This window comes from Rattus norvegicus, chromosome 1 (genome assembly GCF_036323735.1).
Source record: "Rattus norvegicus strain BN/NHsdMcwi chromosome 1, GRCr8, whole genome shotgun sequence".
Taxonomy (NCBI): domain Eukaryota; kingdom Metazoa; phylum Chordata; class Mammalia; order Rodentia; family Muridae; genus Rattus; species Rattus norvegicus.
In genome coordinates, this window is record NC_086019.1 from 108684360 (window position 1) to 108705290 (window position 20931).

The 20931-nt window shown below is 43.4% G+C and overlaps 1 protein-coding gene and 1 pseudogene across 2 annotated transcripts in view; both read left to right on the plus strand.

Annotated features, from left to right (window-relative positions):
* Positions 1-20931, plus strand: part of Prmt3 (protein arginine methyltransferase 3) — an 89905-nt gene that overhangs the window by 55461 nt on the left and 13513 nt on the right. For both annotated transcript variants that reach the window (XM_039093128.2, NM_053557.2), the window contains 2 exons: positions 19582-19632; positions 19824-19911. In XM_039093128.2, the coding sequence (XP_038949056.1) occupies positions 19582-19632; positions 19824-19911 (139 nt within the window). The remainder of the gene's footprint in view (positions 1-19581; positions 19633-19823; positions 19912-20931) is intronic.
* On the plus strand, positions 9668-9730 carry LOC120100115 (U4 spliceosomal RNA; annotated as a pseudogene).

Here is a 20931-nt window from a genome sequence, read left to right on the forward strand (position 1 = left end):
ATGTCCAAAGAAAAGCATTCTTGTTTTCTACTCAGTTGGTTTCTTACTCCAAGATCCAGAGTTAGTTCAAGGTCATTGTTACTGGACTTAACCTCTGCTTCCCGTAAGTGACTTGTTCCTTTTCCTCTCTTAGTAGCAGTGCTGAGGGGATCACAGCTGTAGCCTCAGAGGCTGGGCCCAGCAGGCGGGTGAGGCTGCCTAGAGGAAGTGTTGCACTGGATTCTTTTCAGCTGTGATCTTAAAAAAAAAGGTGATTGGTCGGTATGGCTAGGCAGAGCGTCTGACAGAAATCTACCTCCATATCTAGAATTTTAATTTACTGGTTAGAAGAAATCAGTGTACGTGAAGCAGGATAAGCAGAACCTTATCCTGCCCAGTTTAGTTCTCCATGATGTGCCTATTAAGTAGCTTGAAGCTATTTTAAGAGTACAAGTTTTGACCTTGGTACTGGGTCAAGACAAACCTTCAAGCTGTTCAGCCTTTTAAAGCAGATAACACTGCCATGAGAATAACCTCTAAAATGCTTACCATCAAACCTCAGGGATTCCATAGTCAGTACTTTATTTTGTTTTATTTTTTAATCAAGCTTTACATTTTTCTAATGACTTAAGGAAGGAGCCCATTTCTTTGCAATTGTTCTTCAAATCTTCTTTCAGGGCTTTTGACAAGTCTGATGGTGGTAACCAGCCAATTCCAAACTTATTCCCCGGTAATAAATCAGCACTTGGCACTCCATGGCATAGGATGACCTAAGTTTGACCTTGCAAAGCTAATCAGCGAAACAAACTAATTATTAAAACACATCTGTGCTGCTTAGAAATGGTCAGATTTGTCTTAAACTTGCGTCACAGATCTCAGCGAGACAGCTGGCAGATGTTGTAATAGGCTGCTTTAACGAAGGTTTATGTTGTGGGGGAGAGTGGTTCTCACGAACTCCTTTGCTGCAGTTAGGTCTCCTTGTCAGGATGACCATGCCAGCTATCTGGACTTGAGCCTAGACTAGTGTCCTGTCATCTGTTCCCAAGCATCATTCTGAGGTACTGACCTGTGCTAAAGAGCTGGAGACATCAGGTATGTTGTGAGCCGAACAGATAGTTCTGTGTTCACAGCCATTACTGATAGTCAGATATGGAATTTACATCATGAATATTAGATAACACCAAAGAATTCCTGACAATTTGGTAGCTCGTGGTAAGGGCACTGTCATTACCTCCATGTCCTGTTTAGAGAGGCATGCTGTGAGGCCCTTGCTTCAAAATAGTTAAGCACAAAAATGGAAAAGGGTCTGTCTAGAAGTAACTTGCCAAATACCGGTTGATGTTGGGTGCTTGTTGCCAGAAGGTTCTATAATGGTATTTGCATTTGAAAATGTATATAGCAGAGTGCTCTCAAGTGTCTCACTGTGCTGTGCTGGGTAGCATTCTGAGAAGCATGGATGACAAGGCGAGGAAAAGCTATTCGCGGTTTCACTTGTTTTATGATGTTTATCTGCTTTCACAAAACACTGCAGAACCACTGTAAAAGTCGACTTTCTCCTTCACCATGAGGTTTCTGACTCAGGTCATCAGTCTTGACCAAAAACACCTTTACCGACCGAGCTAGCTCACCATATAGAAAGGCCTATTTCTATAAACTCATCAACCTCTACAGCTGTAAAACAACAGAAATGCATTCCTATGCATGTAAGAATATTTATTGTAGCCTTCTTGCCTCAAACTAGACAATCCAAGCACTTAACAGAACTTAGGGTAATTACATGTAATGAAAACACAGCAATGAGGAAAATAGGAGTGGCCAAAACACACATGAGTCTCATTAGAGTAAAGGTCACTTCAGAACAGGTGGAACCCTGAGGAGAAAGTTTCATTCTGTAAATTTTGGGCTAAATTAACTTGACTTTTTTACACCAGGGGATTTGGTGGAAGGGAAATGGGAGAGAAGTTCCCTGTCAGGGAGTAGGTATATTTCATCAGTGTACATCATATGCATGTATGGAAATAGCTTCTGCTCAACCCCATTAATGTGTGACAAAAATGTGATAATTATTTTTATTCACTTTACATCCTGATCACTGTCCCCCCTTCTGGTCTGCCCCTCCCACAATCCCTCTCCCCATCCCCCTTTTCCTTCTCTGAGAGAGTGGAGGTCCCCCTTGTATTTCCCCGCACCCTGGCATATCAAGTCTCTGCAGGACTAGGTGCTTCTTTTCCCACGGACACCAGACAAGACAGCCATGGTAGGGGAATGGATTCCATAAGAGCTTTAAGGATAGTTTCTGCCCCAGCTGTTCAGGACCCACATAAAGACCAGGCTGCACATCTGCTATATATGTGCAGGGGGCCTAGCTCCACCCCGTGTATGCTCTTTGGTCGGTGGTTCAGTCTTTGACAGCCCCAAGGTTCCAGGTTAGTTGGCTCTGTTGGTCTTCCTATGGAGTTCCAATCCCCTTCAGGGCCCTCAGTCCTTCTCCCAACTCTTCCCTAAGAGTCCCCAAGCTCCCTCCAATGTTTGGCAATAGATCCCTGCATCTGTCTGAGTCAGCCGCTGAGTGGAGCCTCTCAGAGGATGCCATATGAGGCTCCTGTCTGCCAGCATAACAATATCAATAATAGTGTCAGGGATTGGTGCTTGCTCATGGCATGGGTCTGCAGTTGGGTCAGTTATTGGATGGCCTCAGTCTCTGCTCCATAGCGAGCCACTGAATTTCTTGTAGGCAGGATACATTTTGGGTCCAAAGTTTTGTGGGTGGGTTGATGTTCCTATGACTCTCCTGGGGTTCCTGACTAGCTGAAGTGGTTTCTTCAGGTTCCATACCCACCCTACCCTGCTGTGAATCTCAGCTAAGGTTATTCCCCTTGATTATTGGTAGCCTCCCCTATGCCAGGTATCTGATATGTCCTCCAGATGACCCCCACCAGCTGCACATTTCCTTTCATTCTCATGGCCATCTAGTCATCTCCCCTGTCTATCCCCACACCTGATCCTGAAACGCTCCCCCTCCCATTCCCCTCCCTATTCCCCTCTCCCACACAGTTCTCTCCCTCCATCTGCCTCCTAAGACTATTTTATTCCCATTTTCTAAGTGAGATTCAGGCAATCCTTGCTTAGGCCTTCCTTCTAGTTCAGCTTTGGGTCTGTGGAGTGTAGTGTGGGTCTCCTGTATTTTATGGCTAATGCCCACTTATAAGTGAGTACATGCCATGCATGTCCTTTGGGACTGGGTTACCTCACTCAGGATGATATTTTCAAGTTCCATCCATCTGCCTGAAATTTCATGATGTCTTTGTTTTTAGTAGCTGAATAGGATTCCATTGTGTAGATGCACACATTTTCTTTATCCATTCTTCAGTTGAGGAGCCCTTGGTTGTTTCCAGTTTCTGGCTCTTAGGAACCAAGCTGCTGTGAACCTAGGTGAGCAAGTGTCCCTGTGGGGGGGGTGGGGCATCTTTTGGGTGTGTGCCCAGGAGTGCTATAGCTGGGTCTTGAGGGAGAGCTGTTTCCAGTTTTCTGAGGAACCACCAAGTCTGTCTCCAAGGTTCGCACTCCCAGTTCCCCTCGCTCCACATCCTCGCCAGCTGAGCTGTCCCTTCAGAGTTTGATCTTAGCCATTCTGGCAAGTGCAATATGGAATCTCAGAGTTCTTTTGGTTTGAATTTCTCCAATGACTAAGTATTTTGAACATTTCTTTAAGTGTTTCTTGGTAATTTCTATTCCTCTGTTGAGAATTCTGTTTAGCCCTGTACCCCATTTTTCAGTTGGGTTATTTGGGTTGTTAATGTCTAACTTCTTGAGTTCTTTGCAAAATTTGGATATTAGCTCCCCGTCAGATGTGGGGTTGGTGAAGATCTTTTCACAGTCTGTAGGCTGCTGTTTTGTCTTATTGACAGTGTCCTTTTCCTTACAAAAAGCTTTTCAGTTTCACGAGGTCCCATTTATCCATCATTGGTCTTAGTGCCTGAGCCATGGAGTGCTGTTCGGGACGCTGTCTCCTGTGCAGTGAGTTTGAGGCTCTTCCCCACTTCCTCTTCTGTCAGTTCAGTGTTGAGGTCCTTGATCCACTTGGACGCGAGTTTTGTGCAGGTTGATGGATACAGATCTATTTGCATTCTTCTACACATAGACATCTAGATAGACTAAAACCAACTTTTGAAGATGCTTTCTTTTTTACCATTGCATGGTTTTGGCTTTATTGTCAAAAATCAAGTTTCCTTATGTGCGTGGGTTTATTTCAAGGTCTTCAGTTCTATTCCATTGACGAACCTGTCTGTTCCTGTACCAATGCCATGCAGTTTTATTACTATCGCTATGTGTGCAGTACAGCTCCAGGTCATGGAAGGTGATGCCTCCGTCCGTGTATTGTTCAGGACTGTTTTACCTATTCTGTTTGTTTGTTCTTTCCATATGAAGTGAGAATTTTTCTGTCAAGGTCTGTAAAAAATTGTGTTGGAATTTTGATGGAAATTGTACTAAATCTGTAAATTGCTTTTAGTAAGATGGTCATTTTCACTTTGTTAATCCTATATACAGATCCATGAGCATGGGAGATCTTTTCATCTTCTGATATCTTCTTCAGTTTCTTTTTTCGAAACTTGAAGTTCTTGTCATACAGATCTTTCACTTATTTGGTTGGAGTTACACCAAGATACTTTATATTATTTGTGGCTATTGGAAACGGTACTATTTCCCTAATTTCTTTCTCTGCCCATTTATCATTTAATTAAAGTAGGGCTACTGGGCTGGTTTTTTTGTTTGTTTTTTAGTTAGTTTTGTATCCAGCCACTTTGCTGAAGGTGTTTATCAGCTGTAGCAGTTTTCTGGTAGAATTTTCAGGGTTGCTTATATATACTATCATATGATCTGCAAAAAGGGATATTTTGACTTTTTCCTTTCCAATTTGTATCTACTTGATCTCCTTTAGTCAGCTTATTATATCCTAGATTTCCTGGATGTTTTGTGTCGGGAATCTTTTAGGTTTAACCTTTTCTTTGACTATGCATCAATCTTGTCTATGGTATCTTCTACCCCGAGAGTCTCTTCCATCTCCTGGATTCTGTTGGTTATGCTTGCGTCTGTTGTTCCTGTTCTCTTCCCTAGGTTTCCTTCTCCAGGATTCCCTCTGTTTGTATTTTCTTTATTGCTTCTATTTTCACTTTTAGGTCTTGAACAGTTGTATTTATTTCCTTCACCTGTTTAATTGTAGTTTCCTGTATTTTTCTAAGGAAGTTGTTTCCTCTTTCATGACTTCTACCTGTTTGATTGTATTTTCTTGTATTTCTTTAGGGGATTTATTTATTTCCTCGTTAAAGGCCTCCATCATCTTTATAAGATTGGATTTAAGGTCATTTTCTTGTGCTTTGGTTGTGTTAACTTGCTATAGAAGGGTAGCTGTGCCCTCTTTTTTGCTGATTGAGTTCTTTTGAGGGCCTTTAGCCAAATAGATGGATTTAGTCCCTGGATGTTCCTGCTGTAGTATTGGGAGGGGCTAATCTAGATGATCCTGGTGTGGCAGGCCTCTGATGGCTATCCTTGGGCTGTATAGTTTCAGATCAGCAGGTTTGATGAAGGTGGGCTGAGAGGTAGCAGGAGAATGGAAGTCCTTTGGGATAGCAGGCTGCTCAGGGAAGCTGGGGATGCCCTAGAGGTTTCAGTGGGCAGGGAAGATGAGTGTGGGAAGAGACTCTAGCCTGTATGCTTCCCTCAGCAGGTCTGATGAAGGTAACAGGATAGTGTAGAGGTGGTGGGATAATGGAGGTTGTAGAAGATCAGGCCACTCAGGGCAGCTGGGTATGCCCCAGAGAACGCAGCAGGCAAAGAAATAATGTGTTAATTTTTAGGAAAGAATTCTAGCCTAGCTTGAACATGTAGACCATTGTATTTATAGAGGTGGAGAACCTTCAAGATCCTCTGCTGCATTGTGCTTTCCTCTTACTGAAATAAGAAGTGTTTTAAGATGCTCTGTCAGCCAGAGGATGTAGTCAGAGTACTTGGAAAAGAGCTCTAGTGGAATATGGAGCTGAAGGGACCAGAGTGGATGCAGACAGCTGGTGGGTAGGCTAGCCCATTAGCATAGCCAAGAAATGTGACCATGATTGACATGGGCAGTTTAGAAAGGAGGTGGTGGGAAACTGAACATATCCAAAAAGTAACTAGAGATGAAACAAGGGGATGACATCAGTAATGGAGATGAAGGAAAGGCAGCATAAAGCCACAGAGCCAGAAGGCACAAAGTCACAGACGGCTTCCCCTGGTGAAGCTTGAAGGACCACAGCACTGAGACAGAAACAGGAGAACAGATTGAGAAGCAGGGATCTGAGGCTTGGCTGCTGATATGTGCCTTTTGACCTGTGTAAGGGGAGTGCTGTCCTGTGCCCTACCAAGTGGGGCTTGTTTTGTTTGTTTTGTTTTGCTTTGTTTTGTTTTGTTTTGTTTTGTTTTGTAGGAGAGGTTTATTTTGGGGGGAAGGGGTGACAGAGACAAAAGGGGAGAAACAGAAGAAGAATGGCTGGTTTTGAGGCTCTGAGTTTCTTGTTGGCAAGTCTGTTTAGGCAGCATCGTGTGCAAATATAATGCAACTGCTGAACATCCAAGTAAGCAGGGTCCCCAGGAATAGGAGCTTCCGAGTGTGGATGGTTTCTCTGCCCCAAACAAGCCTGGCCAGTGGCCATTTCTCCATCCCTTATCCCTCACATGCTTCTGTATCAGAGCACCTTTCTTGTCTTCATAGGATCCAGGCGAGCGGTGCTTGACCCCAGCTCTCCAGCACGGCACATTGTTAAGTCCCTCACTTCATCTGCTGGCCCACTCTTCAAGCCACTCAGTTCATCTCTGCTTTTACGTTTTCTCCTGGAAACTGTGATAAGCAATCTTAATTTTTAAAAGGTCAGGTGTCTTTCCTACATCATGTTAACTCTGCCATGTGTTCTCTTGGACTAGAATAGCCCACAGCATTTGAATCACTGTTGATACATCATCCGAGAGAATGCAGAGTCCACAAGACCCTGGAGCTGACAGTGACTTGTCTATGGAATTGGGGTAGAGTTCTGAGGGTCACATTTGCAGACTGAAGAACTGTACTGTGAGAGGCATCACAGCGTCATTTGCTCTGAAACAGCCTGTGTGTTGAAAGCGGCTCCTTTGACTGTAGGTGGGACAGGGTCATACTGGGACTCAGTAGTGTCAAAGTATTCATACGGGCTCAAACTCAGTGTAAGGGTGGAATAGTTATTAAATAGTCAATAGTAGCAGGCTCCACCTTAATATGTCAGCAGGCCCCTGCCCTGCCTCTTCCCTCAGGCCACCTGTGAGCAATGCTGGATTATGATGGTGAGTGTGTTTAATCAGGTGTTTTCCTCGTGGATAGAGGCCCTTATCCCCAGAGTGATGATATGGGAAAATAATCTTACCCATTCAGACCTTCTCAATAGAAACCATTGTGAATATCGGCCCTCAAGTATGTCAATGCTGTAGCGTGTTGATGTTTTCAGATGTCTCATACGAATGTGGGTATTGACAATAGCATCAGACATCATGGAAAATGAGTCAAGAATTGAAAACTGAATTTCTGTTGCAGGAACCAGATAAATCACGGTGTGGTTTATAATGTTTACAGAAGTGAGTCAGTCCATCTTTCTATTGTCACAAAGGAGCTGTAGTGATGCTGTGTCTCTGAGCAGACCTTAAGCTTTTACCCATTTTTGGCCCATTTTCTCTGAGCTTTTCATTTCAGAGGTGGAAGTGATGCCACTAAGCTCCTTCCAAGGCCCTGTTTGACAGAACACATGCACACACGTTCCGCTGTGCCAGGCACACGGACAGAGCTCCGTCTGTCATCCAGTTGTTCCCTTACACTCTGCTGCTGGGCTACATTTGCTGGTCTTCCACAGGCCCTCGCTATGTTGCCCACGCTAGCCGCAGTTCACTAAGAAGACTAGTTAGTTTCCAACCCATGATTCTCCTGCCTCAACCCTCTGAGTGCTTAGCTTATGATTCTGTGCCATCTCATGCAGCTCATACTATGTTTTCAGAGAAAGAATTTTTGATGTTTATTTCATTTTTAACACATTAATTTGCTTATAGGGATTTAGGCCTTTTTGACCTCATAGATAGCATTTAAATAGTCCATCTGGATTAAATAGTTATAAGTAATTTGCCCTTAAGTACCTCAAGAGACTAGTCTTCACAGGCAAAGGCATGTAAAGAAAATCCTAAACCCAGAATGGTGGGGAGGCAAAGACTGGTGGATTTCTGTGGGTTCAAGGCCAGCCTGGTCTACATAATAAGACACTCTCTAAAAGGAGATTAAGGTGGGGAGGGAAGGAAAAGAAAGTAAGTCTGTGCCTGTCGTCTGTCTGAATATCTTTGGAACTTGATCATCTGCCCCAGGAGGTTTAGTGGATTCTGTTGAAGACCTGCAACAGTCCATATCCACGTCATTTCTATAATGCTTTGGGTGTTGGATATGATGGTGACACTCATCCAGAGCCTGGCTGTGTAGTCCAGGCTGGCCTGCAAACTGGCCTCATGCAAACCTTGTCTCGGCCTCCTGGACAGGAACCATAGGCCAGTGCCACGATTCTGCTTCGTAAGTTATGTTGTTGGAAACAAAATATTCCTTACCACTGATGATATTTTATTCCATTTGAGAAGCTAGACATAGAATGTGGACTCTCGCATGAATAGTGTTTGGACAACATTGAAGACCAACATGAAAAATGTAACAGTCACAAGAAACTGATGATGTAGAAGGAACAGGAGATAGGGGCCTAGAGTAGCAGTGAACTGCAAGAATAAACCCAAGCACAAGCAAGGCAGTTTCCATTCAAACAGTGTGTGCTGAATACCTGCACTCTATCCTGGGTCTTGTGCTACAAGGGAAAACATAGCCTCTGTCCCCAAGATGTTCTTCAGAAGATGACACAGCATTGTGTTCTATAATGCAAATTGATAATGAGGTTCATGAGAAAATGTGCCACTCGTGGCTGGCACATCCATGCTAGTTGTCCTTATGTAAGTAATTCTGCAAGCACGATATTTGCTGTGGTGACTCTGCACTGATTCTTTGGTCTAGACATTGGAGATTATTTCTGTGAGTTAGTTTGCATACACATCAGTTTAAAGATAGAAAGTTATATGAAACACAAAGCTGTTTTTTTCCCTTCCTGCATGCTAGGAGGACCTGAGCATGCCTCTGTTTACCAGTGACAGCTAGGCTACAGTTAATGAGCCAAAGTGAAGCCACCATGGCCCCTGAGCATGCCAGGCTTGGCACATCGTCATGTCCTAACTGCACAGTTATTCAGCATTTCCCAGTGGTAGTTTTAGGCAGCTCAGGGGACAGCTGAGCACAGGAGGAGTCTCTGCTGTCCCTGTAGCTGAACAAACAGCACGCTGAGCATGGCTAGTGCTCATGCAGGGAACAGGACAGTCAGTCAGTGTGGATCATGGTCTACATCGTGGTGAGAGAAGGCCGTGCAGGCGGAGACAATAACCGATGAGGAGTTAGTGTAGAGATGGGGATACAAGTAGAAGCCTCAAGTGGGGAAAAGCAATGCAAGGAAGAATCTGTCTCTTGTGCAGGGACTAGAAACAGAAGACCCTCTTTCTGAGAACAGCACAAAAGGGGGAGTCTGAACTACTGTATGCTGGAAGATTTTATATATGCATTAGTAGCTTTGCGCAGTGGCAGTATCGTAGCCAATGAGGTTTATCCGAGGCGCGATTATTGCTATATATGCATTAGTGTTTCACTGGACTATTCAAGACTCAATAAAAAGTCCACAGGGGGACGGGGCGTGTGACTCGATTGGTAGAGTGCCTACCTAGCACACGGGGGCCAGGTTCCATCCCCACTGCATAAACCAGGCTGTCATCCTGGCACTGGGGTGGTGGAGAGAGAAGACTCAGAAGTGCAGAGTCGTCCGTGACTACATAGTGAGTCTGAGGACAGTCTACAGTAGCCTGTCACATAGAGTGGGAAGAAAACAAGGGCGATGGGGAGAGGGAAGGAAGACCCAAAGGAGTCGGACTCGGCTGTGTCTGCCCTGCAGGCACTGACGCTCGAAAGCCGCTGAGCAGCTTCCTGCTGCCCTTGCGTGGCCTCAGACAGGAACCCGAGCAAAGAGTAGGGGTGCTCGTCTTCCGAAGGTTTTGCGATGGGAATCCTGAAAGACTGGCATCAGAGCAGAGACCAGAGACTGGTTTGTCACGACTGCAGCCAGCTTCATGCCCCTGAATGATTCAGGAGACCTGGATCCCCTCTACAACAACACAGAGTCGCTAGCTCCCAGGGCATATCTGAAATGAATTTAAAAAAACTTTCTCGAAGATTATTCTTATATACCTCAAAATATCTCTACTGACAATTTTTTAAAAAGTCAGTGTACTGGCAATTTTTTAAAAATTCCGTGTATAGAACATAATCTAAAGAAATCTGATTTTAAAACATAGAAGACAATATGGACCAAGAACCAGGAGGGGATAAAGTCAGCTCTAGCTGCCGCAGGTACTAGTTTGTCCAAATAAACTTGGGCGTGTTCAGGAGAAAAGGGTTTGAAACATATTTAAAAAATAAGGTACCCGGGGTTGGGGATTTAGCTCAGTGGTAGAGAGCTTTGCCTAGCAAGCGCAAGGGCCTGGGTTCGGTCCCCAGCTCCGAAAAAAAGAAAAAAGAAAAAAAAAAAATAAGGTACCCAATGTGGAAAAGAAGCAGCATTCTAAAGCTTGGTAGAGTACAAGTTAGCAGCAGATCTGCATACAGCAGTGTTAAAAGGATCTGTGAGCTGGGCTTTATGCCAAAAGAAAATAACTCAAGAGATACAAGGACAAGACGTGTCCTTGCTGCCATTCCTATTGCTGTGATGAAATAACCCTGGAAACACCCAAGGGAAGAAGGGTTATTGTATCTCACAGTTGATGGTACACAACTGGGCACAGTTGATGGTACACAGTGCAGCTCTCAAACCAACTACAGTTGTGAAATTCATTTTCAAATTAAGAAACAGAAAGCAGCTGGGTGTGGAGGTATATACCTTTAATCCTAGCAACCCGGAAGCAGAGACAGATGGGTCTCTAAGTTAGAGGCCAAGCTGTTCCACATAGTGAATTCCAGGTCAGCCACAGCTACAAATGATCATTAACACACAGGAAGAATGAGTAACAAACTGAGATAAATGCAGGAAATGATGGAGAAAGCCAGGGATGGTAACCTGAGGACCAGGAGTTCGTGGCTGTCCTTGGCTGCATAGTTCAAGGCTATCCTGAGCTACAGGGGATTCTGTCTCAAAGAATGAAGAAATGGTGCAGTGCAGATAAAACCTGCAGGCAGTGATGGGGATGACGGAAGCAGTAGGAATGCCTACCCAGTGTGTACCCAGCAGCCTCCAATATTAGTGTAAACAACTTGCTACATTACTGAGAAACCTCACAGCTTTCAGAGGGTCTGCTGGCTGAGGAAATCCTTGCACCAGTTCCTCATCTGAAGTCTTCCCATCTAAGGTTTCAGTCAACATAGGAGTAACAGAAAATGAGTACAGCACAGGAGCCATTCTGAGGAGCCATGTCACATGCATTTTATAATAGCAGCACAGACAAGCTCAGGGAACAGTAGCCAGACACAAAAGACCAAATGATTTATGGTCCTCTTTCTGTGAATGTGTGTGCTGGAGAAGCTAGCCTGCGCTTGGGAAGTAGGGCAGTGGTTTCTTTTGGCGCAGGGATGCCTAGGGCTGGCTTCATGTGCAAGAGCATCTACTAGGATGCTGACATTTTCATTTATTATTTGAGACAGTCTCATTTGTCGTTCTAGCTGCTTTGGCACCTACTAAATGGAACAGGCGGCCCTGTAACTTACAGAGACCCTCCTGCCTCTGCTTCCGAGGTGCTAGGGTTAACGGCATGTGCCAGCACACCTGGCTGTCTCCTGCCTGGTTCTTAATTGAATTTGAATTTCACAGCTGCAGTTGACTTGAAAGTTCCCTACACTGTGCACTCCAGTTCATTTTTCTGCAGGAACATACTACATTAAGATACTTCAAAATTAGGCATGGATGACATAATCCCAGACGTGTAAGATCGAGGTAGCAGGATCGGTTAGTGACTTTAAGGCCAGTCTGTGTTGTCTGAGATCCTGTTTCCAAAGAACCAAATAGTAATAGTGTTTTAAAAGTAAATGATTCTAAAGGTAAAAATAGCTATATAGAACAATAGCTTTTGTTTAGAGGCCAAAGAATGTACATTAGGTGTGTTTAGGTAGCAGCTTACAGGTATTCGTGTTTAGGTGAGCCTTTGGACCTAGCTACTCAGGAGACTGAAGCCAGAGCACCGGAGCCCACATAGCCAGATTTTTTTTTTTTCCCAAAAGGCAACTCTAGACTCTGAAGAGATGATTCAATTTGTTCCTAAAATCAGAAGGGTATGGTCTAAGCCTGGAAAGGCCTTCTAGCCATTGTCTGGGATAAGTTGGCATTGTAGCGAGTTTTCGCACAAAGGTCTCCATTGTAGCGAGTTTTCGCACAAAGGTCTCCTTAGGCTTTTTGTGTGTTTGCTGTCTTCCATGTGGTTAAGTCCATTTCTAAACACCACTCGGTCTGGCACTGCCCCTTGGGAGTTGCACAGCACTTAGCATGCATTGTTCCCTAGAGGGACCGCAACAGCAAACAGAGATGCAAATCCACTCTTGGGATAAAATAGAAATTAATTGAAGAAGAAAGAGTCTATAATTTAAGGCATAGTTAGCTTGGGGAGGAAGCTGTAACTCTCACATTTGCTGCTTTTTGTGCCAGTCCTCGCAGCTCTTGTCTGCTCAGCCGCCGTGTCACCCGGTTTGTGTTTTTGTGTGTTTGTGTATTACAATATAAGCTCTAGCACCTCCCCTCTGCATTATCTGCCGCTTGCTTCAGACCCTTCATCTGTTGGCGTTTAAATTCAGTGTTGAAATTTTGAAAGAAATACTCCACAGCAGATGAATTGTGCTTTTGCTGCAGAGATGCTGCCGCATGGATTACAAGCTCTGTTTCTCTATGCTTGAATAAACTCCATCAAAAGCACATTATCGCCCACGTCTGTGGCCAGCTGCCTAATTGTATCTGCTGTACCCACACGCTGGTGGGACATGATACCGGAGAGGAACAGAAATGATGAATTACCCCCTGCAGGTGATAGCGATCATGATGATTTTTAATTCCCTTCTTCCTCATACAGTCTAGACTGACTTCATTTCATTGGCTCCTGTCTTCTTCCTTCCTCACATGGGTGTCCCTTTGTGAAAAGACCCACCGCACTGACACACATGAAGAAGTCATTTGTTTAATTCTGTCATTATTCCTCAAATGTATGAGTGTAAAACAAACTGTTTCCTTTTATGCATATAAAGTAAACAAGCAAAAATATGGCTTAAAACGTGTTGGGTTTTTTTTTTTTTTAAATGATGCTGTTTATAACTGCTTTGCCTTATTCTCTTATTCTGTGACACCCGCAAGAGAAGGTCCCTCTGAAATAGTGTTCTGGTGCTCGGGAATGTTCTGCACTATAAGGCCACACACTGACTTTACGTTCCCACATGCCTCAAATGTCAGACTCAAGATTCTGGTAATGTCAAGAGTGGTCACCTGTCCTAGAAATCATTGTAGGCCAATCGTTCCTCTCATGATGTCTTCTGTCATCATTTCCTTCTCACTTTCCACTATGGTGGTTATTGGTGACTGCCCATTCTCCCTCTTAGCCTCAGAGACTTATAGCTTAAGCTTATCAGCTTTTTCTGACTGATATTGCACAGTGGCAGGGGGCATGATTTAATTATGACCCTGACTTTGTAGATTAGTCAGCTACCTTTGATACTTGATTTTCATGACGCTTCCTCCCAAGCAGCCCCCAGTGCTGCTGCTAACAAAATATCTATGTGCCTGCCTGATCTACCAATGTGCTTTCGAAGCTCGCTCCAGTCATTTACTGCTATTACCTAAAAGTCATGTTTCCAACTCTTTGTGGTGGTGGTGGATTCTTGTGTTTGAGTGACGTCCACGGGAAGAACATGGTTCTTTGAAATTAGCACCTGGAGCCAGGTGTACTGATGCCAGGTGTACTGATGCCAGGTGTACTGATGCCAGGTGTACTGATGCATGCCTTTAATTCCAGCACTTAGAGGGTAGAAGCTGGACGGTCTCTGAGTTTGAGGCTAACCTGGTCTGTAGAGTGTTCCAGACAGCCAGGGCTATACAGAGAAACCCTATCTGAGAGAGAAGGGAAGGAGGGATTAGCACTTGAGGACCTAAGACATCCTGCCATGGTGACAGCAACAGGATGGTGGAACTGTAATTGAAAAGCAATTTCTAGACAATAATTTTATTCTCAAACCAGCTGACATTTGATTGAAAGCAACAATCTGCCCAAATGGCTCTGCAGAAATACAAGGTCCAGCCATAGACCAGCTGGCTTCCCTAACTGCATTTCAGGTTGAGTTTTTCCTTTCTATCTCTAGAATCATATCTCTAGTAATCCCCGTCAGCCTGAAATCCTGGACGGTACCCAAACCAAGGTATCCCAAGTACTGTCTGCACGTCCATGCATGTCTCCAGTAAAGTAAATACATCCAAAGCATAATTAAAGGGCAACAGCAATGGCAGGGACTATGAGAACACTACAGGAAGTTACTTTAAGTTTGCTTATTTCTAGAATGTTTTATTTACTACTTTTAGATTACAGTTGACCTTGAGTAACTGAAATTAAAATAAACACATAAATAAATAAAACATGATAAGGACAGATTGCTAAATAGCCAATGAGAAGAGAGACTAAGGACATTCTAGATCTTGCTGTATTTAAGAACAAAATACAGTCCCAGCTCTTGGATTGAGTCATGAGGAGCATATGTTCAGGGCCAACCTGCACTACATAATGAGACCCTGTCTCAAACCGGAGCCCAGAAACTCCCCCTTTAGCTTTCCACAGCCAGTGTGTTCTGTATTTTCAGTCCTGGGAAAGCTCACTAAAGAGCAGGCTGTCTGCAGACACTGTTCGTCTTTTCCTAAGTCCTCCCATGTCTTTGTGGTCTCAGTCTCCACTGCTACTGAGAAGACACACTGATTGAGGGAGCAGAGAAAGATGCAGTTTCCAGAAAACAAGCAGGTCAAAGGCTTCCAAATGCTGGGTACCAAAACAACATCCATACTTCTTCCTTCTTGGTTCTGTTTCCCAAACTTACCAGTATTTCCCTCACTGTTCATGGTGGGGTAGGAAGATTACCAGTATTTCCCTCACTGTTCATGGTGGGGTAGGAAGATTAGCTTTATCTTTGATTTTTTTTTTTTAAGTTAAATTCATAGACAGCTGGAGTTGCGGAGAGTTCTAAGGTATGCTGTACTTTCAGATCCCTCTTTAGACAAGCATTCTGACATCGATGCAGCTGTCATTGCATCACTGCAGCAGGTGATTGATTGACAGTCTGCTTTTATAAAAAGCAGAGTTAGAGAAATGGTTTTCTTTGTGATTTCTTTTTTTTTTTTTTTGAACGCACCTTTGATATGAATAAGTCCTTGTCAGCTATACTTTCTTCTCCTTCTTTCTGCTCTCTCTTCATTGGAAAATGTAATTGTGGTGGTGTTAACTGGGGCAGAGGTGACTCTTTCAGGTCAGTCCATTGTTTTCTACATAGGAAACTGTCTTTGACTGGTCTAGCCTTTGGGGAGAGCTGAAGCACAAAGGTAGTGGTTGAAGTATAGGTCTGTGTAACGTTACAGGTAAAAGGAATAATATTCACATTTACCTATTTCCTATAACTGATGCTTCTTTTAGAAATGTCAATACAGACAAATAGAGCAAACATGAATAGCACAAAGTTGTCACCTGCCACCCCGGGTGAGCATCTTCACAGGTGCATTGTGGTCACACATTGGGTGTGCCTGCCACCTAGTCGTATGTTCTGATTGTTTCTCCAGTCAATAGTCACCTAACAAAAACATTTCTCTGCCCACACACTGAACATCAATCTGAGTTTTCCACCAATCTTCCCATTGTAGACACTACCTAGATGTCTTGTGATTTAATTTCTGAACTACTGTATTTGGCTTAGTGCGGATCCCACATGTTAAGGTCTCAGTCTGAATAGCCCCACATTTCAAAGATCATTCTCCTGTGACTTTGACGCTAGACTGCAGCTCTACCATCCTCAGCAGTTTGGTTTTCCCAGTCTTGTGTTAGACACAGAGAGAGAGGGGGTGGAAAGGCCACAGCCCCCGAGCTGCCTTTGTCACACAGGTAGTGTGAGTCGTTCTCCCAGTACATGGACGTATCCACCAGCCTCCTACTTAGGGGTTTTTAATGCAGATTCTGTTGTTGATTAATCTTAAACTACCAGTACTGAACTCAGCCCCTGGCCCTCTCTCCCTTCCCAGGAGAAGATTGTACCTGGTCATTTTCCTTCTTTTCTAAATAAACCAGCTTTAAAAACAAACAAACAAACAGGGGTTGGGGATTTAGCTCAGTGGTAGAGCGCTTGCCTAGGAAGCGCAAGGCCCTGGGTTCGGTCCCCAGCTCCGAAGGAGAAAAAAAAAAAAAACAAAAAAAAAAAAAAAAAAAACAAAACCAAACAAACAACAAAAACCATTTAATTTTTTTTATCAGCTTTTAAATCTCTATCTCTTTTGATGAATCCTTAATGTACAAAGGACAATGACTTAGTCAGTTATCCTAACTATGTAAGGCTAGCTGTGTTTAAGAGTCAGGGTGTTGTGGTAAATATTAAAAAGCACTTAACCTTTATCCAGTGCTAGCACTGGCACCCATGGGGCCACATGGCACTGTGGGGTATTCTTATCAGCGGCTCCATGCTGCCCCCAAGTACTCTCTGACCGAGGCAGCCCAGGGGCCATTCCAGTGTGGCACCTTGCCACTCTGGTCCCCGGAGTAAGTTCCAGCACCCATGGGGCCATAGGAACTAACCATAATTTATCTCTGATTAGTATCTCTCCCAGCGGCTCTCTGCTAGTCTCGAACTTTCTGGTTCCAGCTAGCCAGTAAAATCAGGGCTCTAGAAGTCCAGCACGGCCTGTCTTTTTGAAGCTTCCTGCCATGGATTCTGCTCTCACTCCCCAAAACCAGCCCCTGGTAGTTAAGGTATAAACTACCAACTACCCAGTGAAATCAGGACTCAGTGAACTGTAATTTATCAGTCAGATTTATATGTTAAATTCTCAATTCACAATACATCCACACAATAAACTCACAACCAATTGCTAAAGATAGAAACTGCCCACCTAGATAAGATAAATTGACCTATAGAAATCCATCCCTTAAGAAATATAACAACTTGTGTCTATGCAGGGATGCATGGCGAGGATTGTTTACATCTGGCTCCATGGAAGTGCCATGTGGCCCCACGGGTGCTGGCACTAGAGAGAGAGTGCAAGACACACACACACACACACACACACACACACACACACACACACACCCCGCAGAGCCATGTGGCCCTAAGGGTACCAGCGATAGCTTGGGACAAAAGGTTAGGCATTTTTTAATATTTACGACAACAGGGAACTAAAAATGTTTGAGAAGTATATAAAATGGAACTGGGTGAGAATTCTAGAAATCCTAGCCACCCTCTTAAGCAGACTGCAGTCTGCTAGGACAGAGTGTGATCAGCATGGTGAGTGGTGGACTCAAGTTATATCTGCTCATCGCCACCCAGCCGATCTTTATCGGATTCTGTGGACCAGTCACCAGGATCTAGTAGTGAACAAGGCAAGTGTCCAGGAATACATTTATTAAAGCAGTTAGCTATATTCATGAAGGAACCATAGGTATTTGAGACACAGGGATTTGTTATAGAAGCTCCTTGTTGCCTCATGGTTCTCTAGGCTAGTCTGTGTCTAAGAACCTCTGCTCTGTGATTCTGTTTGGCAGAAGTATCAGCAGCATTTCCGTCCCTTCTTAGTGTCTAAAATATAATGAACTTGAAGGTCAAGTATTGGATTTGCTTTGGACTCAGTGTGAATTAGCCCTCAAAGATCAATAAAATTCCACATTCTTTACAAAAGCAACAGAGCACACAAATTGGCCTGGTGGTGATTGTTTTCAATAATCAATGTCTTGTTTTTAGCACTTTGTAAGTTTAATTTAATGCCAGTTTTAAAAACAGATTAAGTCCACCTAATCCATTATGAAGGAAAATAGAATAGTAGCATTTAAGTTTTAAAGAAGCAGAGGTGGAATTTGGCTGCAGAGATGTCCTGGTGGTTAATAGCATGTGCTGGTCTTGCCAAGGTTTGGTTCCCAGCAGTTACACATAGCAGCTCACAACACCCTGTAACTCCAGCTGAGGGGATCTGTGCCCTCTTCTGGTTCCCATAGACATCAGGCACAGCTACTGAAATGACTGAGGTAAGGCCATCCTGGTCTGACTCCATTTGGTGTTTGCTTAGGCAGTTCTCAGCCCTCTACCTCCTGCCCCCTACAGTCACGTCTGCCTTGGCAGCACATTTGAGGTTTTCATGGCCTTGAGTGTGGTCCAGATGTATTAACCAAAAAAGTTGGCAAAGTCTGTCTAAAACTACTATCCTGTGCAGAAATGAATGCCTCAGTTACTCTTACCCTCACTGAACGTTGATGTATCTGGGTGGGTTTGCCTTTAGAAATGCTGTATTCCTGAGTTTAGGCGCCATGAGACTTTTCAAAGGCTCAAGCCCACCTTGGCCTGACCATCAATAAAAAAGACTGAAAACTTTCAAATGGCTTAATCAGCATGGTTGTCAATAATTATCTCATGTAAATCATTACCATATGGTCCCCATACATACATGCAATCCTACATACATATAAAACAAGCAAATCTTTTTTCAAAGGTGAAATATATATTTATCCAAATCTGTTAAGTTTTTTTCTAGAGACTTTCTTGTGTTGTCCCAGTAAGTCTTAGAGTTAATTTTAATGTTTTTCTTCATATATAAAAGGATATTTTCATAACATGGTTTTATTTGAGTAATGTGATTTGTGTTCATTATAGTTTTAAAAAATAGTTAACATTTTAAAATTGTACCTAATAATCCCATCACAAAACTATTGTAATTTGCTTTAAAGTTGGGTGAACTAGATGAGAAAAAGTTTCATGACAGAGCAATTCTACTGTAAACCAAACCAAACCGTAGATCAGGTTTCTGTGAGTCACAGTGTGGTCTGGATTCTGACTGCTGCTTCTGGCCTTTCCCAGCTTGCCCTCCCTGCAGCTGTGTAAAGTCTGAAGCAAGCTGGAGGGTGCAAGATGGCTGCCCTGCTGTCTGCCAGCATTTCATGCTGGCCAGGCCTCTGTTCCTAGCCTCTCACCTTGTACAGTCTGGCATGAGCATTTCTCTGATAAGAAGCCATTTATCGATTGTTTGATTAGCCTTATTACACTGTTCTATGGGGAAAAGCCAATTATATCTTTTATTTTACTTACAACATCTTTTTCTGGAAAACTAGTGACAAGTAAGTTTGTGCAGTGTCTGCTCTGAGATAGTTTCTAGTTTTTCAAGTCTTAGACGACTAAGTAGTTAATGACTACATCAAGTAATTACTGTAATGATCAATTATACTGCTTTTTTTACATTGCAGGCAGTTGCTGGGTACTTTGATATATATTTTGAGAAGAACTGTCACAACAGGGTAAGTATCATGAGTTATTCATAAGGATTAATTATACAGAGTCCTGTGTTTGATTTGTGCCCCAAGGTGTTTGGTCAGAAGCATTTTGCTGTTGTAAGCAATTGCGGCTTGTATTTGATGTAGTAGATTAATGTACCATGACATTAAGAATCATATACGTCATCAGATCCTTCTGAACTTCACCAATGCAGGTTGTATTCTCTACTGGCCCCCAGAGCACCAAAACACACTGGAAACAGACAATATTTCTTCTGGAAAAGCCTTTTCCCGTTAAAGCAGGTAAGAAAGCAGGCACAGGCAAAACATTGCCTTCATTCTGGGGAAACGGTGGTCACTCACGTGTCTGCTTACTTAGAACATAGCAGATGCTGAGGTTAGAGGTCTCAGAGCTACCCCCTGCATGTGTGTAAAGTATCCTAGTATTCGATTCCAGACATACCTTAAGCGCTAGAAAGATAGCTCAGCTCAGCTGTCAGTAGCACTTGCTACTCTTTAAGTGAACCCAATTTTATATTCTGGCATCCATATCTGGTGGCTCACAACTATCTTTTTTTTTTTTTCTTTTCCCTTTTCTTTTTTTCGGAGCTGGGGACCGAACCCAAGGCCTTGCACTTGCTAGGCAAGCGCTCTACCACTGAGCTAAATCCCCAACCCCTCACAACTATCTTTAATTCCAACACCAACATTCTCTTCTGACCTTTGCAGACACCCTAAGGTCTAATTTTTACTTTTTAAAATAGAGTATTTATATACCTTAAAACTAATTCATAAAAATAAGATTTATTTTATTTTATGTGTATGTGATATTTTGTCTGGATATATGTATGTGGGCTACATATGTACATATGCCAGTGGAGATAGGAAGAGGCCGTTGGAGCCCCTGGAAGTGCAGTTACAGATATGTGTGCTGGGACCAGGGCCTCTGCAAGAACATCAAGTGCACTTAGCTGCCGAGCTGTCTTTTCAGCCTCCAGGAAATGTCTCCCTAGTTGATAACTAGTCAGTGATGACATGCATAACTAAGAGAAAATGGTTATTTCCTTAGTGACTAACCCACTGCTGCAGTTAATGTGTGAGACTCACTCAGGAGGTACTGTACTTAAGGCAACTTCATATGGAGGAAAGGAAAGGAAACGTCTATGCGGAAGCCAATGGTCGTCTCTGTGTGCTGTGGCTTCTTTTCCACTTATTTTTATGTAACTACTCACACCTTTAAACCTCACATAAATGTGGGGTATTGGAGGAATCTTTTTTTTAAAACATTTAGGCATCTGATCTCATTACAGATGGTTGTGAGCC